The sequence below is a fragment of the Chlorocebus sabaeus genome, chromosome 9, assembly GCF_047675955.1.
Source record: "Chlorocebus sabaeus isolate Y175 chromosome 9, mChlSab1.0.hap1, whole genome shotgun sequence".
NCBI lineage: Eukaryota > Metazoa > Chordata > Mammalia > Primates > Cercopithecidae > Chlorocebus > Chlorocebus sabaeus.
The window spans coordinates 91,609,707-91,636,797 of record NC_132912.1 but is presented as its reverse complement, the minus strand read 5'-3'; the positions used below and the strand labels follow the sequence as shown (position 1 = coordinate 91,636,797).

General features: G+C 35.2%; 1 protein-coding gene across 1 annotated transcript; it reads right to left on the bottom strand.

Moving 5' to 3' along the window:
- Window positions 1–1,916: 1,916 nt before the first annotated feature.
- LIPN (lipase family member N) lies at window positions 1,917–20,736 on the bottom strand. The gene is made up of 10 exons (XM_007963481.3): window positions 20,574–20,736; window positions 19,176–19,291; window positions 18,423–18,540; window positions 16,147–16,345; window positions 14,367–14,476; window positions 11,888–12,024; window positions 9,841–9,987; window positions 6,281–6,352; window positions 5,660–5,731; window positions 1,917–3,402 (listed from the first exon to the last, which is right to left on the bottom strand). Exons 2-10 carry the CDS (start codon window positions 19,281–19,283, stop codon window positions 3,169–3,171), a joined length of 1,197 nt encoding a protein of 398 aa, XP_007961672.2. The 5' UTR covers window positions 19,284–19,291; window positions 20,574–20,736; the 3' UTR covers window positions 1,917–3,168.
- Between the last annotated feature and the right edge of the window lie 6,355 nt (window positions 20,737–27,091).

Here is a 27,091-nt window from a genome sequence, read left to right as displayed (position 1 = left end):
TCAGGGATTGTGTAGTCAAGTCAATGGGAACTCTGGCTTGAGTAACATATTTTCCCTTTGAGGCAGTGTACAGATTACAGAAGGTGTTAGCACAGAAAATTTAGCTTTGAGTGGGACATGCAATTAATTCAAATTAAAGAATCTGAACTGAGTGTTCTTTTTATTTTCAAGACATGTCACTAAGCAGTGAAAAGCCAAAAAGATAAAGCCAAAACTTGGAAATAACCCACATGTTTTTCAGTGAGTGAATGGTTAAACAAACTGTGGCATGCATACCGTGGAATGCTATTTAGCAATAAGGAGGAACAAACGATATAAGAAACAATTTGGATAGATCTCAAGGACATCATGCTAAGTGAAAAAAGCCAATATCAAGGCCACATACTCCATGATTTTATTTATAAGACATTATAGCGATGGAGAACAGATAAGTTGTCAGGGATCAAGTTCAAGGAGAGCTGGTCATGGTAGTAGTGGTGGTTGACCAAAAAGGAATAGCAAGAATGAATTTAGTGTGGTAATGGAGAGTTCTATGTCTTAATTGCTTCTGTTTTCAAGCTACTTAAAATGTATTAGGGCGGTAGACTTACATAAAACTCTCCAAAAAGATAATTCGGAAGCATAATAAAAAGTGATTTAGGCTGGGCGCGGTGGCTCATGCCTGTAATCCCAGCATCTTGGGAGGCCAAGGCGAGGCGGATTACCTGAAGTCAAGAGTTCAAGATCAGCCTGGCCAACATAGTGAAACCCCGTCTCTACTAAAAATGCAAAAAAGTAGCTGGCCGTGGTGATGGGCGCCTGTAATCCCAGCTATTCGGGAGGCTGAGGCAGGAGAATTGCTTTAACCTTGGAGGCGGAAGTTGCAGCGAGCTGAGATTGCACCATTGCACTCCAGCCTAGGCAACAAGAGTGAAACCCCGTCTCAAAAAACAAACAAACAAACAAACAAAAACAAAAACACAAAGTGATTTAGAAGAAGGAACGGTAATTCTAGGGCATATAGTTAACAGAAAACATTTCTGGTATTGTGGCCAGACCTTGGTAAATATGGGAAACCTTCCTATGAGAAGAGAATGCAGAGGTGATCAAAGTTGAACAAAGCCCTGATGGTGAAACAGGTGCCTTGTTATTTGGTTAATGAGTCTCAGAAAGGCCGTCACTTGAGCAAGACTTTGCCTCTCTGAAACTGATTATACCGTTTGAAAGAAATTCACTGAAGTTCAGAGTCAGAATTTACATTTGACATAAATTTGTGTTGAATGACATTAATGTTATTGTTTACCTTGTACTATTAAAAATAGCAATGGAATATTGAAGCTTGGGAAACTAGAGTAACCTGGTGAGTCTGTTTCAAGGTTGTGAGTCAAATTTCTTGGTTTGTATAAGTAAGAAAAATAAGGAGAAACATTGTCAATATATCTAAAAATTTGTATTACAAGTCTGTGGCCAAGTTCCCCAGCAGTAAAGCATTGCTAGACTCCATTCCTGGTTGGAAGTTATCTTGGTATTCCAGACAAAATAATGAAATGTATTATAATTAATCTGACTGCACCTAGCTTTAGTATTAGGACAGTTTCTGGACCTTAGGCATGATTCTCCTCCTGAAAGTAAGCTTTTTAAGGCTTCTAGAGTCATCAATTATTTAGCCTACATAAAAATGTATAATAAAATATGTATTCTTTTACGTTTATCTTCCTTTACTGAATGTTAAATTTGTGAGATTTAGACAAGTTGTAACATTATATATTACTATATTAAAAATTTAAAAGTATAAATAAATCACTCATGTTACCACCCTGACACAACTAATTTTATTTTTTATATTGCTTCAGTTTTCATTGTATACAAATATTTTATAAAGTCATATAATTGTTTTAATATTTATATATATTTGCAATCACATAGTTCTACCCGTTTCATTTTCTTCTCTTCACACACAACATTATATCATGGGTATTTTTCCATATTATCACATGGTTTTCATAGTGACCATTATTCCCCATCAATACATATACATTAAATTGATGAATGCTAGTTTTGAGAGAAGAATGGCTCCAGGGGCCAGCAGCTTGTGGATTTGCCAGCAGAGTATGGCAGTATTATGGAGCTGGCTCTGGATTTTCCAAGGATCATCTCTGTTAGAGAGCACAGAGGAAGGATATCGGCCTGCATCAGAACACTTGATCAGATTTACAAACTTGCTCAGAATCTTTTGTTGGCATCTTCTAATCCATTTTCTATGCAGCAGCCAAAGTGATCGTTACAAAAATATGGCGATCAGGTTTCTGTTAGGTAAAATATTTTGGTGGCTTCTCATTGCCTTTAAGATGGAGGAAGAAAATGCTTAATGTTTAGAGACTAACTAGCCTGGTAGTTTCTGCTTCTATCTTTAGCTTAATCTTTTATTGTCAGTTTCCTATCTGTCAGTTTTTCATGGAATGTTCAAACCCCTCAAAGAACAAAAAGCCTGTAAAGGGGGCATTACATGCTAAACAAAGAAGCCTCCCTATGATTATAAAATGATATTGATGCTGTAGAATTTATTTCTGCTTAAATAAGAAAGATTTTATACATGTATCCTATTATGGGTTCAAGATTCCATTTACCCAGATAGCCAGGGATAAGATTATAAGAGGAGATGGCTTCTCTGGAAGAATCTTTGGGGACTTTTTTGAATTTCTCATGTTGAAAATACCTAAAAAATAAAAATGTCTAGTACATCTTCAGGATAGCTAAGAAACTTTTATAAAGAAGCTACAGGCCCTCCTCCTAATCCTACACTCTGTCCATTGCCGTAGCAACCCATATAAATAAAATGACAATAGAGGTTTCCATATAGGACCTTAAAGGAATTTCACTGTTCCTTTGAAGCTTTAGACATTTCTATACTTCATGGTATGCCCTAAAAATTACAATTTAATTAGACTTAAATATCAGAGGCAACTTATTTATTTTTTTGCCCAATCTACCTCATTGTTTATAAGGACCTGTAGATGATCCCATGCAAAGATATCTCTAAACATAAATAACACTAACACAATTAACTTGGAAAACAGACTCCATTGTGCATCTCCCCCAGGGGGACAACATCATTCTTGGTTACTATTTTTTCTGAAGTCCCTTATGGGCTTGTAAGCAACTTGTAACTGAAAAGTAAATGCATTGCATTTAGGAATATGCCTTCATTAAAGCTATGATTTCACTGTACATCCGTTGAGGGGCATCAAGGCCCCAGACAAAATCAAAGTGGTTCCAATCTGGTAATAGCTTAAAGTAATGAAGACTCTTGATTTGAGGGAGTATCCTGGCCACATCCTGGGGTGTTACAAGGACATCATGTCCACCAGCCCAAATAGCAGTAGGCACTTTCATGGCAGTCAGGTCATATATAGGCGGATGACTCTGTAGGAGAGAAAGCAAGGTCATACATGAGAGGAAACTCCTCAAAGCAATAACCACAAAGGCTGCTAAATGAATATGGACGATGGCCATAGTTGTGTTAGGCACCAGTGACATAGGAAGAAAACATACAATGGTCTCTACCTTTAAGAAATTTGCAAAAGAGGGAGAAAGGCAAGATAGCTAAGCAAATATTTGTATACAAAGTAAGGTATGTTAAATGCCATAAACACTCCCAAAATAAAGACAAAAAGCTATTTCCACCTGAGGATTTCATAAAAAGAGGGGTCCTGTGAAATGACTCTTGAGGGAAGGTTGCATTTTGACAGCAGAGATGAGGGTGGGTGGGAGGCAGGAAGAGTTTGTAGGCTATGATCAGGAATGGCAAGATTCCCAATATACCTGGAGAACAGAATATGTAAGGGGATGTGATAGGACATAAACTTGGAGGCAGATAGTCAAGGTCTGAATGTCAGGCTAGGAAATTTGGACATATTTCAGAAGTTTTGGAGACAAGATAGGGTCATTTCTCAGAGGTCTGTCTTCAGACTACCGTATGGGCAACAGTTAATGGAATCACCTAAAGAAAGAACAGGTTGAAGGCAAGTCCTGAAAAAATCTAGATGAGTAGTAGAAATGGTCCAAATTAAAGCTATTGGTATGGCTGACTTCTCCAAGGAAGAAAGAGAGTTTTGAAGAATCCCTGGGGAATGCTAATCATTTCAGAGTGGTGAGAGGAGGAGTAGCCAGTGCTTGGGACAAAGGGAACAATCACAAACAAAAGGAAAAGTCAGACATCACTGTGGGAACAGAGATAATGCTGTGAACTTGAGGAGACAGCAAACTGTTGAGACTAGTTTTTTGGAGGGAATGTAATAAAAATTGGCATCAACTAAGATTAATTCACAAAATAGGACTGGCTTGGAGCACAGTAGGACCAGCTAACTGTGGATAAATTCTAAGGACATTAACACTCTCACATACTTTAGTACTTGACCATAATGATCTTGAATGTGTGTGTTTATTTTGTTTCAGTTTCTTGTAAATGTAAACAATTTATAAATATAACATGTTTATTAAAAATAATGGAAGAAAACAGACATATGTGAAGTCCAAAATGAGAGTCCCTTAGTGTTTCATGTCCATCCACTTCTTTTCTTCTTTCTTCCTCTCTCTGAAGATAACCACTTTAACATTTATTTTTTTTCTAGACCTTTTCTAAGCATTTGCAAATACATGCATTTGTGTCTAAAAATAGTGTCAGCAGCAGGGAAAAAACTTTTAGGGGTGATAGAAATGTCCTATATTTAGATTGTGGTGTGGTTATACAAATAGATATATTTGTCAAAACTCATTTAATGGGACACATAAAATTGGTAATGTTATTATATGTAAATCATGTCTTCAACTGATTTTTAAAAATAAAATATACATGGTCTATCTCTTGTAGTGGTTTTAAGGATTAGTAGAATTATTCTTCTAACAGGCCAATTCATTACTGAGAAATTGATTAGTCTGATTGTTTTGATCCTCAGAAACAACTTATTAATAATTGATCTATAGTTGCATTAGTAAATAGCTTAAAATATGATAGCCTGGGAAAATACTTAAAACAATTTAATTTGTTTAGTTCATACTTACAAGCCAAGCCCCTGGTTATGAGAACAGAAAAGTGGTGACAGGATTAATTAAAAGTACAGTGCTAAACGAGTCTACAGATTTTTATGTCATAAAGCTATATGGAAAAAGATGCCTTATGACCCAAGTCTTCAATGTTGGGTAATACTTATTCAACTTTCGTGTGGAATTCTAATTTTTCTGTTGGCATTAAAAAGTATATATTCATTTATGCTGTAAAGATTTTTATGAAACAATTTCTATTATTATGTAGCCATTAAAAATATATTTAAAAATCCTTCAGTAATGTTAGTCATCTCTTACTATAGCTTAAGTAAAATAGAAGGATTAAAATTTGTATAAAAGCAATATAATACTGAGAAAATTGGAATAAATACACCAAAATGTTAGTACATCTAGTTATCTCTGGATGGAAGGATTACACATGATCTAATTTCCTTTGTATATGCTTCTTTAATTTATAAATTTTCTGAAATAAATTTAAATTAAAATTAAACTTTAAAAAAAAAGTTCTATCAGTATAAATGCCACCAAATGACAGGTAGGAGTCTTTCCACCCTCATATAATTTTTTAGTATAATTTATCAAAATCAGCATTCTGGGGTTACTGTAAGTAGCTCACCTGATTGTAATGTTTCATATTATCGGCTTCATTTCCCCAGTCATAAGCTCTGAATTCGTCAGATTGGTAAAGCTGAAACAAATGTTTTTTAGAAAAAGAATAGTGAGGGTAAGAATCATGAGAGCTAACAGCAAATTTTAGAAAAATACTGTATGCTAGGAAGAAAATAGGGCTCCTAGATCACCAGAAGGATGTAAATACCCATTTTACAATTATGACAAGTGGAGCTCAACAGAAAAACAAGCAATAACCCCCCTTTGGTTTAAAGGAAAAGTTCATGGAAAACCAAGCCTCATTAGAAAGAAGTTAAATCCCAGATACTTCTCTCTGAAGAAGTCTCAGTTCTCCTGAGGCTTCCCTAGTTTACCTCTTGCTTCAGTTCAGGGCCTATTTTAAAAACTCTGATTTAAGATGGTGTTCATTTATGTCATCTACTTGGTCTGTACCATAAAATCCTTTCTCTTAAATTCCAAGGAAATCAAGGCATACAGAAGGCAGCAAGGACAAACTGGAAACAAGCTCTTAAGATTCTTAGGGTAGACCTGTTAACAGGGTCAATTCTGTCTTTTTAAATATATTGAAAATAAGGATTGGAATGGTTTTCCATGACTAAGACTCTACCTGTTTTATATGCAGAATGTTCTGTATTGATGAACCCGTAGGAGCATGTGACATATACACATCCATTCGACTCTAAAGGAGATAAAACTCATATTACAGCAATTGCCCAACAAAATTTTGTCTTTCAGAATCAGAGAAAAATGATGCACAGAAGAAGCAAACAAGAATGGGGCTTCGAAAATAACGAGGTAGAATTATCTAGATAAATTACCATTTATGTCAATACTTGAATGTGAGTGAACCACAGGCTGACTAATGGAATGGACTGCTTGACAGCAAACCTGTACCAGCTCTGAATCTGTAGGATAATTTGCTTATTTTCAAGTAGAAGGAACAGTAGTGGTCATCATGGAGCAAAGCCAATTAGGAAAGGTTCTATGCGCAAGTGTGGGGGTGATGCGTGCATGCGCACCCAGGTGCACTGTCACAGATTAGATCAGAAAACCAGGAGTTCAGGCCCTGTTGTTGTTAATGATCAGCTTCGTGAACTTGGCCACCATATTTAACATCTTTGAGTCTCTGTTTTTTCATCTATTAAATGAACATACTAAAAGTCATACTACCAATTTACTAGGCTTTTATGGGGATAAAATAAAATATTGCAAAAGTAAAGCTAAAAGCCATTTTTTTCCAAAGGTTATTTCAATATTTGTAAACATTATAGAGATAAAATAGTAATCGTAATTCTATGTCTTAGAAAATAATGAATCTAAGAGAAACTATTAAAAATCTTTACTTTTGAACAAGCCAACTTTGAACAATGGTTCCTTATGGGTTTCAGTCTAACACAATTTAGCTTCTTAGAGAATAGGGGTACAGAACAATTATCTTGCGACTGACTTCACTGTAACAGCCTCATTGGCTGCTATTTGGAATACTAGAGACAACTATTCAACCACACCAGTCTGCGGATGTGAACTCTTCCTCCTCCTTCTTCTTGAATTCTCAATCACAGAAAATGAAAAGTTGATAAAACAGCACTGCTGCTGCTTCATAAAGAGGGGATCCCATCTCCCTTCCACCCTGTCCTGTTATTTTGTAGGTTAAGTGGTGAGTTTCATTTCAAAACAAAAGTCACCCACAAAGGAAGGAACATGTGAAATAAGATCAAGGTTTATCTGTGCTTCTCTCCTTTTTCAGGATTTTATTTTTAATGCAATATATTCAAATGCAATAAATTCAAATTGACTGTAGTAAGTTGTGGCTGACTGAGAACATGTAAGAAGCTACTACCCATTATAAAACATTCATTTTCCTAAATTTTGCCAGGGAATAGAAGAATGAAGCTGCCTATTCACTTCCCCAGTCTTCATATCAAGGTTTGTTGAGTACCTGATCTTCTATGTATAGCAGATATCTACCTTCATGGTTCCATATAAATTTTAGGCTTTTTTTTTATTATTTCAATGAAGAATGTCATTGGTATTTTGATAGGGATTGCATTGAATCTATAGATTGTTTTGGATAGTATGGACATTTTAACAATATTGATTCTTGCAATCCATAAACATGGAATACCTTTCCATTTTTTAATGTCATTTTCAATTTCTTTCGTCAGTGTTTTATAGTTTTCATTGTAGAAATCTTTCACTTCTTTGGTATGGTTTATTCCTAGGTGTTTTATTTTATTTGTAGCTGTTATAAATGGATTACTTTCTTGATTTTTTCTTTCTTTTTTTTTTAAAGATTATTTACTGTTGGCATATTGAAATGCTGCTGAATTTTGTATGTTGGTTTTGTATTCTGCAAATTTAATGAATTGGTTCATCGGTTCTAGCAGTTTTTTTTTTTTTGGAGTCTTTAGGTTTTTCTAAATATAAGATTCTGAGCAAAAAGCACAAAGCTGGAGGCATCACATGACCTGGCTTCAAATTATATTACAAAGCTGTAATAACCAAAACAGTATGATACTGGTATAAAAACAGACACATAGACGGATAGAACAGAATAAAGAACCCAGAAATAAATCCATACATTCATAGTCAACTAATTTTCCACAAAGGCATCAAGAACATACATTGGGGAAAGGACAATTTCTGCAAGAAATGATGCTGGGAAAACTAGATGTCCATATGCAGAAGAATGAAATTAGATCTCTATCTCTTGCTATATACAAAAACAAAATAAAAATGGATTAAAGACAAATTTGAGACCTGAAACTATGAAACTGCTAACAAACAAAAATTGCAGAAACACTCCAGGACATTGGTCTGGGCCAATTTGAGGTAAGCCTTCAAATGCACAGGCAACCAAAGCAAAGATGAACACATTAGATTACATCAAGCTAAAAAGCTTCTGCAAAGCAAAGGAAACCATCAACAAAGTGAAGTAACAACGTGTTGAATGAGGGAAAATATCTGTAAACTACCTATCTGACAAGGGATTAGTAACCAGAATATATAGAGGTCATATAACTCAATTGCAAAAAAAAAAAAAAAAAATCTGATTTAAACATGGGCAAAAGATCTGAATAGACGTTTCTCAAAAAAAGACATACAAACTGCCAAGAGGCACATTAAAAACAATGTTCAACATTACTAATCATTAGAAAAATGCAAACCAAAACTACAATGAAATACTATCTTATTCCAGTTAAAACAGCTTTTATCAAAAAGATAGGGAATAATGGATGCTGGCAAAAATGTGGAGAAAAGAGAACCTTTGCACAGACTTGATAGGAATGCAAATTAGTACAGGCACTATGGGGAAGAGTAGGAAGGATCCTCAAAAACTAAAAGTAGAACTACCATATGATCCAGCAATTCCAGTGCTAGTTCTATATTTAAAAAAAAAAATCAATCCATGGAAGAGACATTTGCACCCCCATGTTTACTACAGCACTATTCACAATAACCAAGATATGAAATCACCCCAAGTGTCCATCAACAGATGAGTGGATAAATAAAATGTGGTACATTTTGACAGTGGAATACTATTCAGCCACAAAAATAATGAAATCATGTCATTTGCAATAATGTGGATGAAACTGGAGAACATTACATTAAGTGAAATAAGTCAGGTATAAAAACACAAATACTGCATGTTCTCACTCATATAGGGGAGTTAAAAAAAACTGACCTTATAGAGATAGTGAGTAGAATGATGGTTACCAGAGACTGGAAAGGGAAGTAGGGATAGGGGAAGGACCAAGAGGCATTGGTTAATGGGTACAAAAATACCATTAGAAGGAATAAAGTCCAGCATGCACAATAGGATGACTATAGTTAACAATAATTCATTATATATTTTAAAATAACTAGAAGAGTCAAATTAGAATGTCTCTAACAAAAAGAAATGATAGATGCTTGAGGTGATGGATATCCCAATTACCCCGACTTGTTCATTACACATTGTGTGCTTATATCAAAATATCACATGTACCTCATAAATATGTACAACTATTATATACCCATAAACATTTTTAAAAGCAAAAATAAAATCTGTCTTTAAGTGTTTGGAATACCATATGAATTTATACAGTAAATAGATACATCAAAATGAGTCAAAGGAAAGCTGGAATTTCTTAAGGTATCAAATGGCTCTATAATTATCACATGTACCTGATTCATATTTTTCTTGTTGGATCCAGCCCATAAGGACATAAATTCACTGCATATCAACCAGAGTATCTTATTGTTGCAGATTTTGGTAGAAGGTATCTTCTTTTTCTTATCTTCTAAAAAGAAACCTTTGGTACCAAAAACAGCCTATGAAAGTAAATAGTAATTACCTTTGAATGAGATAAAATATTTGCAAACTATGCATATTACAAGGGATTAGTAACCAGAATATTTAGGGAGCTCAACTCAATAGCAACAACAACAATGACAAGAAGCCCAAATAGCAAGAGCAAAAAACCAGAATTCAAGAATCATCTTCAGACTTCTTGACATTTCCTTCCTTCTAGGAAAGAGCCATGCTTGGGGATCTATTCGTACTACTGATTCAGTCAAGGAGACCAAATTATTCAGGAAAGGTGACTTAGGAAGGTATCTCCAAATGAGGAAGATTATCAAACATTACTTACAGGGAGATTGCAATAAAGGCTGTCAATCCCAAATTCACTTCTCCATAGTGAAGCTTCCCTGTATTCTTCCCAGTCAGTGCTTGCCAATATTTTTTCTCATTAATTGGTACTAAATGTAAAACAGTTTTTCTTAAGGTCAAATAATACCTTGAATATGAGGGAAAATCGGGGTTTTCCATGTTACCCATGTGCACATTGCATTCGAGTACTGTCCCAGATTAGCCAGCTCTCAGGCTGAAAAGTAGAGAATGGCGAACCAAAGAGAAGGAACCATTGAACAGAAAAGATATGATAATGTCGCAAAGGCAGCACAATTGAAACTTCCAGGACTTGGGAAAGTAAACTTGGATGGGGATTCCTGGTGGGGTCTTAGAGCTTCTGGGGGAAACTGATGGAAGAAAAGAGCAGGAAATGGGACTTAAAAGTAGCAGGAATATTGACAGTGGGAAATGTGAAACTGAGATAACCCAGGAACATGATTTGCCTTATAGCTGACCTATGTAGGAAGAGCAACACATACAACACATATATGTATTTACAGATAGATGTGTCTCTCTCTGAATTTAATTTAATAAATTAGTTTGCTCATGCTGCCCAAATATAGAAAACATTAAAAACTAACTGATGTCAACACATTTTGAAATAAACTAGAAAAGTTCTTGAATAAGGAAGTTACATCATTTGTGCTCTCAGTAAACAATACAATGAAATTATTATCAGACCAATCATTAGGCCCTATGGAAATTCTTCCTTGTGTTAGCTCACAAATAATTTTTTTCCCATTCCTACCACTCCAGCCCAAACCAAGATCTCATTTTCTTATATATGAATTATTTTGATATTATAACTGGTCTCGTTGATTTCAGATTTGGCCCAAATCCATTTTATCCATCACCCCAAATTCAAAGGCCAATTTTGAATTTTATTAAATGCTATGTTCATTGTGGCAATGACCTTTGTAAAGAAACAAAAGCAAAGAGAAAAAAAAAAACCTCTTTAATAGATAAAATTCCAAATCCACAATTGGCAACCAAATGATTTTTTCAACTCTTGAAAAATAACCAGTAAACATTTGACTTAATACTTGAGTTGTAATACATTTAGGCTTTGGAATCTTAGCTTTAGTAAATTAGGGCAAGTTTCCATATTGGAAGCAATATATTAATTAGGTTTTTTTAATGTCAAAATTGGACACATCAGTGATTATGGGTAACTTGAAGTGTCTTTCATTTGGGCAATGTGAATTCATTGACCTACCTGACTAAATGGAACAAAAAAACCCTTGGGAAAACAAGAAAAATCTTTGTTGTCATACAGCACTCAGCTCAGCTAGAGGTTCTGACAGATACTCAGCTCTGCTAATGACCTTGTAGAGTAAATTGTATTATAGAACTTACAGATACTATGACACAGATATACGCACACATGGAGACACACATACACAAGCACATGCCCACAGAGTCTAAGTTCTATAGATTTTATCTAAATTTCCTACCTTTACTTTACAGTAGATTTGAAAGTAATAAGGATTTCTGATCCAAAATGAGATCCTCAGGTACATTTTGGTGAAAGGAGCCTACCTTGATTATGGAATTTGGAAGTAGAAAAAAACTGGTAAAAATGCCCGTGGGATATTTGAATGAGATCACAGGACCCAAGGCAAAATTCATTTTGATTCTTTGTGCCAGTTCAGGCATGGTGGAAAAGGCTACAAACCCTGAGAGAATAGGAGACAAGACAATCTTGTAAAAATAAGTACTTATGCAAAGTTTCTAACAAAAATGGGGCTCTGTTTAGTCATTTTTCCTTCTATCGCGATCATATTGGGGATGAATTGGAAGTCTTCTGAGTTATTCTATAAAGATAATCTGCCTTCAATCTTCTCTGCTCTCAAGTCTCCAATTTTATTTTATTCTGCGTATGGACAATTTGACTTGGCTAGGGGAAATGGAGTAGCTGGCAGGGGAAAGGTGATGGTTAAGCTGTCGGAGTAGCTACTACTGTGTGAACTGAAGGTGACCTCACTTCCCAAGCATGGGGTAAATGCTGGCAACGTTCTCATTTCGTCCCTAACTCTGAGATGCCAGAACGAATCACAGAGCTTCCGGAAGTAAATAACCAGTCACAGGAGGTGAACTGATTTCTTTCTACAGCATCACCCAGTTATTCCAACAGGTTTTCTTTCTCACTGTGGAATGAAATTTCACTGCTCCCAGTGACTTGCTGGGTGTTTATCAACCCTCGAGACTCTTCCCTGTTTCCAAAAAGAAAGGGGTTTCCCTAGTGTCCATGATGGCCCAGTAAGGACCAGGCGTCTCCATTTGCTTTGCTCTTTCAGCAGTAGCATTGCATCCCTTTGTATCTCTGTGAGGATGGAGATCAGCACGACACTGGGTAGGCTAGCAGGAATATCCATATAATTTGCTTTCCAGAGGTCCCTTCCTGGGCCTCCACTGGTGTGTGTGTGTGTGTGTGTGTGTGTGTGTGTGTGTGTACTGAAACACTTGTTGAAACATTGAAACTGTCTTGGCCAGATAAAGAAGAACTGAAATAATTGACTGAACAATTGATTAAAAGACTCTGAATCAGGAATAGTACTTCCCCAGAGGGTGTTTGGAAATGTGCAGAGGTGAGATTTTGGGGGGTCACCCTGACTGCAGAGCCCTGTTTAATGGGCTGGGACCTAAATGTCCTACAAAGAGTGGGTACTCCTTACATAATAGAAATTGCTCTGTCCAAAACGCAAACAACATTCACTAAAAAATTTTATGCCCTAAATGTAACACAGAGCACAAATAATCAAATTCTACATGTTTTTTTTTTCTTTTTTTCAGATCAAGTATAAGACCAGATCTAAGTCCTACCCACTTTCCAAAACCAACTAAAGTCATTCCTTCTCTACACCATTTCTCCAGAATCCTTACACACCCCATTGGTGAAATCAGATACACCTGGTTTGAATCTGTGTTCTGAACTTGTGTTTCTTCTTCTATGAGATGGAGATAATAACAATCGGGTTGTTTTGAAGATCAGAGGGAGATACTGTGGGAAAGGTCCTGAACACAAGACCGTACACATAACGAATGCTCAATATGTTTTAGATACTATAATTATTTGCCTATTAGTGGCATTTTTGATCTCCTATGAGTTCTTTGACACTTTTTTAGTATATGCTCTTTGATGCTAGCTAACTGCTTGTTCTGAGCTTGGAAAGTGCCTATCAATCTAAAGTACTAATTAATATATGTTACTGATGATCGTGGTGATAATGAAGATATTTCCCTAAACTAAAATATTGCATTTTCACATGATTTATTCTCTTAAAATTGGAAACTTTAGTGGAAATGACAAATTCAAAGCTTTTATTAGTATGAGTTCCTGTCAACTTTTACTTGGAACTAGATTATTGATTTCTTTCCAAACTATCTGGGAAGTAAATTGTAAAGTAAATTAAGTAAAGTAAGTAAATTAAGAAGTAAATTGTCAACTTAAAAAACTTTAAAAATTTGTACATACTGCTTACGTTTACTTGTTATTTCATAAATACTAAATCACACACTAAATAGATCAACTCAACTGATTTATTATAGTAAACTTTTGTGTTCCAACAAACAAATATAACCATGTCTTTTCAATTTGTTTAAATATAAGTATAAGCCCCTCCCTTTTATTTTTTAAAAATCCCATTTGGGTTGTGAGAAAGAGATGATTGATGCACATTCATTATGTTTCAGCCATAATCCTTGGCATTAAATTTTACTTTTTCAGCTCAGAGAGAATCTAGAAACTTACTCTGCAGAATCATTTCTTTGAATTTGGAACACACGTTATTCCTGGGAAATTGCATCACCATAGTCAATATGCTGCTGTGACCAGAGACCCAGGAAAGGTTTGCCTTACATATAGTCTGTGCACTGCAGGCTCATAGCTACTCAGAGTACTAGGGTTATTCCCAGCAGAGGACAGAGAATTGAAGGCACTATAAATAGCAGTTATTTTATTCCAACATAAAGGTGAACTCCTGTAAGACTCTGAGAACACTGACCCTCAAAAACATACCTATTGTAGTGCCAAGTGAATGTCCAATGAAATACAATTTCTCCTGACCAGTTTTATTTACAATGAAGTCTATGACTCCTGGGAGATCATATTTGGCCATTTCATCAAAACTGCAAAATAAAACAGGGGCTTTTATAAATACTTGCAAGTTTAAGTTTAAAACTCACAGCACTTGCTCACTTCTTTTTTACACACAGATTCTATGCTGTTTACTTAGATTCAGTGTGTATTTCATTATTTATCCAATTATATATAGGCTATTGTAGCTTTTTGTTTTTCTGCATATATACATTTTACTTCCTCATAAGAGGAACACTTTCAAGACTTGTGTATGATGTTTGAAGTTCAACCTTATGATTCCTCCTCTTCCTTCCCTTCTCTTGCTTTTCTTTGCCCTTCCTTTCCCCATCTGGCTTGCATGCTTCTACTTCTGAGTCCCCCACGAGGCTTCACAATTTCTTAGGGCCATTTAATACCCATCTTTGGAAACAGGGCTTTTGTAAATCATGATTCTACCATTTATGAGCTTTGCAACTCTTGAGAAGTTACTGAAATGCTCTGAGCCTATGTTTTCTCATTTGAGAAATAAACAGGGTAGTGCCTGGTTTACAGGGCTGCTAAAGGGATTTAATGGTATGAAAGAAATGACTTTGGCTGCTAGTAGGCATTCATTAAGATGTTGTTAGTAGTATTCCTGCCCACAAAGATACATATATATGTGTGTGTATATATATTTAATATATACCATATATTCCAATATTCCATAGTACCAGTATTTTGTTGTTCAGACAGGAGGAGCAAAAGGGCCTATATAACATTTAGTCAAATCAGGTATTCCATAAGCCAGAAGCCTGTTTATTAAAAGGACATGTGAGGAAATCTATGGATTGGGACTTCCAAGAATAGGAGAATTGTTGTGACACCTCCTAAAGACTAGTGATACAATACTTCCTGATGCTTGCCCCTGCCCAAGAACTCTGACCATAACATTGTATTCTATTCCTCCACTCTTCTCAAACTTTCAGTGGGTACTGAATGTTCTATTAATATAATAGGAATACACACTCTGTTCTAACAGCCGGTTTACAAACCAACAGGGAGCGTAGGCCTGAAGAAAGAAAGTCTATTGCAGGCATCAGCCTGTCCTCTAGTGACAGCGGAAAACTCTTCCATTAAAAGAAACAATTAAGATATCAAAAAGATTCTTCTTCATTGCCCATTAACAAGGTTTTAAAAACTTAATATTGGAGTTTTTGTGAAAATGGTACTATGTGCGATCTCAATCACAGTTTCTCTAAATCAGTACAGTCCTGGTCCAAATCATCTTTACACAGTTGATTGGTCATCCAGAAGAAATGACTTGTAAAATTATCACTAAAATGAACATAAGCTTTGTGAGGTCTGAGAGTTGGTCTGTTCCCTGTTTGAGTGTTCGGGGCCTAGAACAGCACATACAGTAGCCACTCAGTAAACATTGGCTGAATGAATGTGCACGCTAGTCATGATAATTTCCTCAGCTGTCTCTTTGGACATACTTTTAATGCATAAAATTGATGTAAAAATTGGATGTAAAAATGATCTTGTTGAAATGCCATACTTTGCCTGTGGGAGAATCAGTCAAAAATCAAAGCTTCTTGCTGTTTCCCTCCTTTGAGATGTTAACAGAAACTACAAGAAGCTATACGACTTCAAGCATCAAAGATTGTCATTAATAACACCCACGTTATTTTTTTAAAATTGCCTCCAATTTCCCTGTTGAGTTTTCTTAGCTAATATTTACCTAAAGGCCCAGAATTTCTCATCTGTCTCTGAGAGTGTTTTGTGTCTTCTTGACCAAGTGTTTCCCCGACTGTTTCCCATCCATACATCATAACCTGCATCTGCTAGAAGGAATCCAAGGCTTCCATTGGCATAATTCTCAAGCCAGTAGGCATTGTCTGCAAACAGGGCATGCTGCATATACACAACTGGCCGGGGACCTGGGGGGAGAAAGGGTAAGATGAGAGAGGGAAGAAGAGAAAGAGAGAGAGAGAGAGAGAAATTTATGGTAAATAGAACATGTCAGAAACATTACAGAAATACACACACATGCACACATGGTAAAACAAAAACTTTTCACTTTTCCCTTGTCAATAGTATAGAGCATTGTAATCAGGTAACTTCAGTTTCTTGAGCACATATTTTGTACCTGGTGCTATGTTGACCTATTTATATGTATTAGCTTACTAAATTCTTACAACAACTCTATAAACTAGCTGCTATTTTGAGAACCCTCATTTTGTAGATGTGGAAACCAAACTTTATGTAGTTAAGTAACTTTCCCAGAGGGCCACCCAGATAAGAAGGCCAGAGCAGGGACACAAACCCAGTTCTTTTTATGTCAAAGCCTGTACTGGTAACTACTCTGCTCTATGTATTCGTATATACAAATTTCCTGGGTGTGAAATTTATCATGCTTACTCAAGTCCTATAGCTCTTCCAGAGAGGAAGAAGAGATGAGTGTAAGTGGACACTGATTAGTTCCTCACCAAATTTCTATTCAAATCCCCATCCTCTGCCCAGTGGACAGCATTTAAAAACTACAATAATATACTCAGCTCAATGTCCCTCTGCCAACTTCCAGATTCCTGAGGGAGAGAGAGCATTCAGGAAGATGCAAAGAACCAGGGTGGAAGGTCAAGTAAGGCACTATAATTTCATGACTAAGAGCACAGGCTCTGGAGCCAGGATGCCTGGGCTTAAATTCTGGTCTGTCAGCTTGCTATTTGTGTGACTTTAGACTTCTTAACATAACCGGTTGTGCCTTAATTTCATCATTTGTGAAATGGTGACTATTAGTGGTACCCATCTCATATTGTTGACAAGAGGTTTAACTGATCTAAATTATTTAGAACATTACATCTAATGAATGACCTTTAATTCTAAATCTTTCCAAAATTATCTCTACTTAAGCAAAACCTTTCCCATAAAAGTTTTCTCCTTTTATATTTCACAACTCCTTCACATCTGTGCCTGGGATTGCCAGATTTAGTAAAAAATAAAAACAAAAGTAAGCAAAAAGATCCAGGATGCTCTACGAAATTTTTATAAATAGCGATAATAGTGAATAATGAATAAAGAGTGTATCTTAAAATGAGACTTATAAGAAATTATTTGTTGCTTATCTGATCTTCAAATTTAACCGGGTGTTTTCATATTTTAACTAGTAAAACTACTCATATCTCACTCTCATTTTTCATTCTGAAACTGGAGATATAAGAGGGAGAGAATGTCAAACTTGACCTCAACTCGTACTTAATATGTGTGGTGGGAGAAAAGATGCAAAATGAACATGGTAAGCAGCTGCCAATAAATTATTTGCTTTTGAACCATTGCATATATTTTGCTTATTCTTATTTCTTCTTCAGAGGCTTTGCAGTTAAATTTTCCCTTTAAAGGAGTATCATTCCCCTGCTGTGGCATGGCTGGCCCCTCATTCTAGAATTCAAGCCTTATTGACACCATACTCTTTCACTCCACGAACCATCTATCTCTTAGATCAAATGTATGTGGATGTTAAGGTTTTCAGTCCTGGAAAACTTTTCAGAAATGCTGTTGTCATTTAACTAGATGGTTTTTTATCCTGCAGAGGGAGGCCCCTTGATTTTAGTGGGGGCAGGAGAGGCTCTTCTTGGGTGCCCCACAGTCAATTTCATACAACCCAGCAAATCTCCTTCTGACAATGAGGAGATCCATTTTCCTGGGACAAAGCAATTTTTCACATGATAAATCAGTAATGAGGTGACAAAATGTAGGCTCCACCTTCCTGTTTACACCCTAACAAGTACCTCTGGTTGCAGTTAGCAAGATCAGTCTTGCTGTCTATATTTTTAGGTTCTTGTCTGTCTTCAGATAATTATCAGGCAAAGAGTAAGCCTCCCTGTTAACTATTTAAAGTCTAATCCAATAATTCAAACCAATTTTGATAAACTCTGTTGATGCATATCTAGCACTAAATTCCTCCTGAGAAGGAGGATGTCAATGCAGTCCCCTTTTCAGGAGAGACATATCTTGTACCTGTGCTCCTAACGTGTCTTCGCCCATAGGGAATTCTGTTGATAAGGAGTATGTACCCATCTTCAGTGGTGACTTCATACTCTTCACTGGGATAGCCATTGTAGATGATGATTTCACTCTGCCCAGTAAAAATACAGTCATTAGTGGAACTTCTCCAAAGGATATAAAAAGGAATTAAAACAAACCCTCTATTGTGTGCTTATTAGGGTGAATTTTCTGAAATTTATAACACCAGGTAACTGTAAAATTAATAAAGTCTTAATACAAAATAAGTAGAATGTTCAAAAATATCTACTTTTGGCAAATATTTTGGAGTGTAGGGGAAAATTTAGCATTGACCCATTCTTTCTGACAAAGCTATATTCTCAAGTCAATTGTCTTTTGAGGCCCCTCTTGGTTTAAAAGTAATAGAACTATAGATCAATAGAAGACAATCACGTATATCAGCAAATAGCTTGATATTCTTAAAACATAAATTCAAAAGAGGAGTTCTATCGAGAGAGAGAGAGAGAGAGAGAGAGAGAGAGATAGCACAATAGCACAATAGCACAATAGCACAATTTTGGTTTCCATTACTGGACAGTGTTCGTTTTTCAGCCAAAGATCTAACTAACATGACTCTTGCAGAGGTCAAAAACCATCTATATTTTATCTGTTTTATCAGAGATTTTATGTTATAACAGAACCTTTTGTAACCTCATAATCCATTAGTCCTGCTTTATTTGATGTTCTTCACAGTTTTCCATGACTTACAGTATTCATCCACACCTCAGGATTCACTTCATTTTCCAAATCAAGGAATCCACCAACATTTAAAGTTCCACAGATCAAACAAGTTGTTGTTAAAAGCAGCCACATCATAGAAATGCCTGGCATAAAACATTTAATATTCACAGATTAATTATATCTATTAATGTTGATTAATGAAATAAAATGATTAATGAAATAATTAATAATTAATGAAAACTTGAATAGCACTGAAAGCGGATAATGTATTAAAGGGAATAAATACAGTGAACTAACTTTGAGCACTATTAATCTATTTTTTCATATAGAAGTTGTCTTTATTATAATCCAGTTCCTAAAATGAAATAAATTTAATCAAGTATGGAGGCATTTTTGGTCTGTAATCAAGATTGAATTGCTTTAAGTCTTTGTTTGCCTACAATTTGCCAAAATATCTAAAGATTCAGAGGACAGGTTTTCATACCATGGCCAAGTGAAAAGTGGAGTTATATCCTAGCTAAGCCCCGTATCCCACAAAGTAAACAAGAAAAATGGATAAATAAAACTTTAACCAAACAAAAAAGCTTATGATTAGTTTCTAGTGATGTGACTATTTCTCATGTGGCACCCAAAGGCAAATTTTGCATATTTCAATGTGCAGTCTCACTTCCTTGTCATGGTTTAAAAGTATATCTGTTCAAAGGTAGACCAACACTATAACACTAAACAGCATGCTCATCATATAAGTGCTGCAGTCAAATGGTCTAAATTTGAAGTCCAGCCTCACCACAAAAGAACATGTCTAACCTCAGGCAAGTGTTTTAGTAGCTTTGTCTCTTGATTTCCTTGTTAGTAAAATTGGGACAATAATGTAACCTATCTCATAGGGTTATAGTGAGGATTAAGTTATATAACAGTGCAGTATAAGTTCTTAATAAATGCTTTCACTATTTTTCTTATAAAAGTGAGCGAGAGATAAATATTAGAGATAATTTACTATAACGAATTAAGATTTAACTTCTAGAAATGCAGAGTTTACTTCTGAAGCTAAATAGCTTTGCATACATTAGCTATGTGGTTGAAGATCATCTTATATCTGCAAATGTTTTGAAACTTTTCAAATTGTATGAAACTAATAATAACCAATAGCTACTGAGTGTCCTTATGGTAGGACTTGTTCTAAATAGTTCACATGTTATTTAAGCTCTCAAAATCTCCATAATTTTGGTACTAGTATCCTCATTTTATCAATAAAAAAAACAAAGGCTTAGAGAGATTTAAGACCTGCTCAAGGTCACAGAGCCAACAGGTGACAGATTTAGGATGGACACTCAGGCAGACTCACTGCAGAGCTCTTGCACCTGACTGTCGGTGCAACTGGCACCTTCCAACCTGCCTCCTGGTTGTGATAGATCTTCGTCTTACCTAGTTAGATGAGCTTCACCTGCTCCCAAGGACTCCTTATTGATGAGGAACTTCTGAACTTTTGCTTTTGACATCAGGCTGAAGAGTAAGAGATGATTACAGTGACAGTTAGAAGCTAGAGAGATGAGAAACAGGAAGCTTGTGAAAAGGAGGAAGCTTTAGACTGAGACACACACCCAAGGCGTGTCCCTGACACACCAAATGCCGTGATGCACTTGTAGGTTGGGAAATAGTGGTCTACATGATGCCAAATAACCAGTTTGACAGAATCCTTCATGTTTCCACTGAGTGTCTGTCATTGTTGGGAGGACTTAGCAATATTTTCAAACCAGTGTGTCAAACAGGGAAGTAGAACATACTCAAGATCTTAATGGGCTATTATCAGAGATAATAGTATCTCCCTTCCCCACTTGATCCTTCATGAGGATCAAACGGAGTAACATGTATTAAGGAACTAGTGCCAACCATGCAGTGTGTAGGGATGTGTGTGACTGTAACTCGTTTGAGAAGATGAGGGAACCCTGACTACAGGATCCTGAAACCAGAAGGAATTTGGAACTAGCAGTATGGCAGAGGAAACTAATTCACATGCCAAAGGGATTTGGCTTGCTGCCAACTTTGGCACAGTAACCTTTGTTTACACCAGTGGTTAAAGGCAGAAATGGAGGCTGAATAATGACAATTTAGCTCTAAGCCCCACATGAGATACCAGATAATGGAGGTACATGTGCCTCAGTTTTCTACTTCACTTAGTATGCCTATGGAGCTTAAGCAGTAACTGAATCTCTTTCATCTCCCAGCATGAAGAAGGGTAGGGAAAACTAGGTTGCTACCCAGCATCACATAGGCGTTTCAGTTCTGTTAGTTTGGATTTATCCTCAAATCCTTAAATCTTTTCAAAAAAATGATATTTTGTATTGTCCAAATTGTAATACCTGTTTTAGTGAAGTGGGAAATTTCATGCCAATTAAACAAATGTGGAGTAAAAGGAAGTGTTCAGCTGGTCGGAACAGGGAAAAGTTGTGTACCACTCACTCCTTAATCATTTAGTTTTGATGAAAGACTCAAGCATGTTTTGCCCTGATTCATAGTATGATGGCATAGCTATGTGGATTTTCCTGGAATTTCTCATGGTTTTTAACTTCATAAACAATCCTTTCTAATAAAACTTTAATGAACTCTTTAGAAAGTTCTAGGAAGCACTATGTTATTATTATTAATATTGATTTGTTACCTTGACTTAATATGGAAGTAGCACAAATATAGTTCAATTTCACAGATCTTTACAGATTGTAGTCTAGCTCAAATCTTAAAAGAGTTTCTACGTCATTGACTCATATTCCTTCCTCAACTTTGAGTTATTTGAATAATCAGGAAAATTCTTGTAATTCTTTTGTTTGTACGGAAACAAAGTAATGCCAAAGAAATAAAGCTGAACTTTCTCCCAATGCTCCATCATTCTTCCTATATAAGCTTGCTATTTTAATAAGTATTTATTACTGAATATTATATATTTTTCTATATTATATATTGTTCTACAATATTCAATAATATATTCTATATTACATATTTCCTATATGATAAAGTATATAGAAAATATGTAATGTTATAATATTTCTATTATATATTTCAATACTCATACTGAAATTAATTTAAATGAATAAATGAAAACTTGTTCCTTGGCCCTGTGGGATACAAAATGGTAGCCCCTACTCTCTAGAAGCTCAAATTTTTCCGTTTTTTTTTTTTTTTTTTAAATAAAATTAGATGATAGTGGAGCTAGAAAGGGGTAACCTCTCAGAAGGCATGTGGTATTTTTGAAATCTTGGTCCAAGTATCATATTATGGCCTAAGCTAACTGCTTAATGATGGCTGCTCATTCAGTTATGAAGATGGTGGAACATACATGGTTGAACATAGATCTTTGACTTCGGAATCTATCTGTAAAAATGATTACTATTTTTCTTCCAATGTCCTATTCAAAACACATTTGCTATTACAGTGTGGTTATCTTTTTGCTTGTTGGATTGCTTCTTTCTCCTCAAAGGCTGCTTTTTCAAATTTTCTCTTGAAAATAACTCAAAGTTAAAAAGGTTAGGCCATAACCAGCAAAATAGAAACTAGTGAGAATTTGGAAAAAATAAATAATTTGAACCTCACACTTTTGAGACAAATTTCACCCTACAGTAAAAACTGTGCATGAACAAGAACTTAGATTTTGTCTCTTGCTCACTAGATAATTTATCTAATTTATTTTGCATCCTAAATTCAAACATTGCTCAATAGAACCATAAGTGTCCATAAGTATATATGTGTGTGTGTAAAATTATTAATTTGCACACTTTTGCTTAAGAGAAAATATGTTATATTTTAAAGTTTCATCTCTTTACTCATAAAGCAATGTTGGCAATGTTCATAATTTCCACAAGAAACTGTTATTTTTGAGATTACGTGTTAGACTAGAATGTGCTTTCTTTTAGCGTCAGTGAAAATGACTCTCTGTTTCAGTGCCATCTATACTACATCCATCTTTAAAAACACTAATGGCTATGATAGAGAGAAGAGAGAAGTGACAAAAAGGCCTATCAATCATAGTTAACTAAAATATTAAAGGTTTTTGAAGAGGCCATAATAGCTGACTGAACACACATCCATCCCAACTCAAAGTGTTCAAAGGAAAGATCACTTACATTTAAAGAGAAATTATTACCAAGAGTGCTGGCAGCTGTCCTTGATAACATCCATGTTCTGGAGTGGCAGGATCAGGACCATCTACATTTGTGACAAAGGTCAAATCTTTGTGAGAATGAAGAGGAAGGGCCATACCATTGAATATGAAGAAAATTATATCATTTTCCTGCCCCAGGCAGATTTACCATCCTTACTTCCTGCTTAATGTACAGCATGTATGTATGGTATTCTCTAGAGTTCATTTTGTATTTGAATTTCTGTAGGAGGTATATTCAAATGTAGATTCTTTAAAAAAAAAAAGACAGGACACTTAGCTAGACATTCAAGTTGGATCTAGTTTTAAGTTGTCTCATTCAACTTGCAAGAGTAAATAAATGGTGATTGGAATGTACAAAGAGGTAACATTGCTGTTTTGATATATGCTCCTGTTTTCTTCCTGAGTTAGTATTCTATTTTGAGTTACTATTAAATCACCTTCAAATCTCACCAGCACCCCTGAAAATAGATAAATGGTTTTTAGGGTTAGAGTTTCTTGATTTCATTCCTCCTCTAATCACCATCACCATCAAAAATTTTTGCTAAGTGAGTAAATGAGTGATTGAATAGATGATTCTGGAAGTCCAGAGAATGCAGCTTAGTTACTGAGGAATACTAATAATGTTATTATAAATAATAATAGTGAATTATTTATTATTTATTAAGTACTTAGTATGTATCAGGTATTTTGCTTTGATATGCTACCAACTTGGCTATAAATTCCACTGGCTTTCTTTGCTGTTACAAAGGAAATTTTTCTTAACATTACCTGGTAAATTTAATAGAAGACAGGAAATTCACAGGAAAAATTCAATCTTGTCCTGTTTTTTAACTAAATTGGAAGAGATACATTGCTATTTACAGATTGCAAAGCACACGAATACAATTTAAAAATTGCTACCTGATACCAGTTTTTCTCTTCTTCAGCCTCCAAATTATTCTTAAACCTAGTAACCACCATAGCACAATCTGATATCTTTTACACAGTCTGCATTCTTGCATTTTTCCATACATTAAAAAAAATCTTGTAAATGCAGAGTTATTACATTTTCCTAGAAATAACCAGAATTTTTAGGGGATAGTTAACTTACTCTTTTCACTATCTTAGCATGGTCCAACAGAAATATAATGCAAATTAGGTATTTAATTTAAATTTTCTAATGCCCACATTTTTAAAAAGTATAAAAGGTGAAATAAAATTTAAAAATACATTTTATTTAAACCAATATGTTCAAAATATTATTTCCACATATAGTCAATATCATTATTAGTGAAATGTTTCCTGATATGATTTGGCTGTGTCTCCACCCAAATCTCATCTCAAGGGAGAGACCTGGTATGAGGTTATTGGATCATGGGAGTGGTGTCCGTCATGCTGATCTCATGATATTGAGTGAGTTCTTATGAGATCTGATGGTTTCATAAGTGTCTGCCATTTCCCCTGCTTGCACTTCTCTCTTGTCTGTCACCATGTAAGATGTGTTTGTTTCCCCTTCCACCATGAGTGTAAGTTTCCTTAGGCCTCCCCAGCCTTGCAGAACTGTGAGTCAACTAACACCTTTCCTTTATAAATTACCCAGTCTCAGGAAGTTCTTTTTTCTTCACATCATAGCTATTATCATCATTTAAAATCACATATGTGATCTTATCTTTTAAGTATTCTTGAGAATAAGACTTCAATGATTTTGTTTTCAAAATCCTGCGAGTGGCTAGGAGGGCCTAAAACCAGACGCTGCTTATCCCTTTGAGCTCATCTCACCCCGTTCTCTATTTGACTCCTTGGGCTTCTTTAATTTTCTTAATTTAGCCTAACTCCTCACCACCTGAGGTGGTCCCCTACCTGTATTATCTGGCAGATGTCATGGATATCAGCCAAAATTTCATGTCTTCAGAGAAGACTTCCCTGTCCACCCTGGTGAGGTGTACTTTTTGATGGATTCATCACAATTATTAAATTAAAATTAAAGGTTTAAGTATGTAAATTAGTATAGGTTGAACATTCCTAATCCAAAAATCCCAAATCTGAAATGCTCCAAAATCTAAAACTTTTTGAGCACTGAAATGCCACAAGTGAAAAATTCTACATCTGACCTCATATGATAGGTTACACTCAAAACACAGTCAAAACTTTTGTTTCATGCACAAAATTATTTAAAATGCCATACAAACTTACTTTCAGCCTATTTGTATAAAGTGTATATGAAACGTAAGTGAATTTTATGTTTAGACTTGGATTCCATCCCTAACATATCTTATTATGATATGCAAATACTCCAAAATCCAAAATATGTCTGGTCAAAAGCAAATTGGATATAGGATACTCAAGCTATAGCTGTATAGTATCTGATATTTTTATTACTCTGAGCGCCACTTGGGCAGGAACAGTGTTTTCCTTATCATTCTTCTTGTTCTGAATGGCTAGTTTATAATACATACTTATAACATTAAAGCATAAAGGTTAAGAGCTTGATTACCTAAAGTCAAGGTTTCAGAGTTCAGAGAACTAATATTTTAGAGCAAGTTGCCCAGTGTCTCTAAACTTCAGTTTCCTAATCTGTAAAGAAGAGATAAAATGATACCATGTTATAAGGCTATCATGAAGATTAAATGATACAGTTCATGTAAAATGCTTACACTATTATTTCCTTATGGAAAAGGCTCAGTGAACTTGAATGATTGTGGAGGGGATGATGATTTTTTGTCAAGCCACATACTTCTTTTTTTCCATGTACACCAAGCAACAGTTTCATACTAGAATTTCCCATGTGTTTTATTACAGGAAAAGAAAACACTAGTCTGGCCAAATTACAGTTTTTGATAAAAATTATAAACATGTGTTTTGTTTTATGTTCTGCATCTCCTTGTACATTTCAGTTGCATGAATCAGCATGTGTAAGTGCAGTCATTTCTGGGGCAGTGACAAGATCGGTGTCAGGATATGCCAGTCTGATATGCCATAGTCACCAAAGAGGTGTCTCCCTGTGAAGCCTTTGGTGCCCTGCCAGCCAGCCTTCCCCTGCCAAGACTCAGATATCCTTTAGTACCCTCCCCATCATGTCTACAGCCCCCTTATTTATGCCAGGAAATTCTTTATAAATGAGTCTTAGCCAAGTTTATATTAATTACATGTTGTAAAATACCCCAATTTCTGCAGGGCCCAATCAAGTGCTTCATGACACTTGACACTCCCAGTCACCAAACATATTTATTGATCATTGACTCTGTGCCTGGATGATTGTTTTCCAACCCTATATAAAGAAATAAAGACAAATTCAGCAATCAGCAATACAAAATTCAATGTCTGGCATTCAATATAAAATTATTAAGCATGCAATAAGGCAGGACCCATAACCAGGAGAAAAATCAATCTATAGAACAAATTCTCCAATGACAGAGGTTACTGAATTAGCAGAAAATATGTGAAAATATTTTTTAAAATATATTTACTCAAGAATTTAGATCTATCAAACTTTTAACCAAAGAGACAGAATAATAATTACCATCTTATATTAATATTATATATAATTTTATTATAACAGATAACATCATATGCAGTATATTACATATTTATTATACATCATTATCTAATCTTTAATACATCACAATTATATTTTAATATATTGTATATAATATAATTATAAATTATATATCATGTTATATAATTAATATAATCAAATATATAATTAATGTAATTGTTATACAATAATAAATAGTAGTAGTAGTTTACTATTGCTGATAACAAATTACCACAAACTTAGCAGTTTAAAACAATATACATTTATTATCTCACG

Coding starts and splice junctions, on each gene's coding strand:
- LIPN (XM_007963481.3), bottom strand. CDS start 19,283: ATGATGTGGCTGCTTTTAACAACAACTTGTTTGATCTGTGGAACTTTA. Junction 18,541..19,175: donor CTGAGGTGTGGATGAATACT/GTAAGTCATGGA, acceptor TTTACTGGGCAG/AGTGAAATCATCATCTACAA. Junction 12,025..14,366: donor TTCACTTGGCACTACAATAG/GTATGTTTTTGA, acceptor CTATTCTCTCAG/GGTTTGTAGCCTTTTCCACC.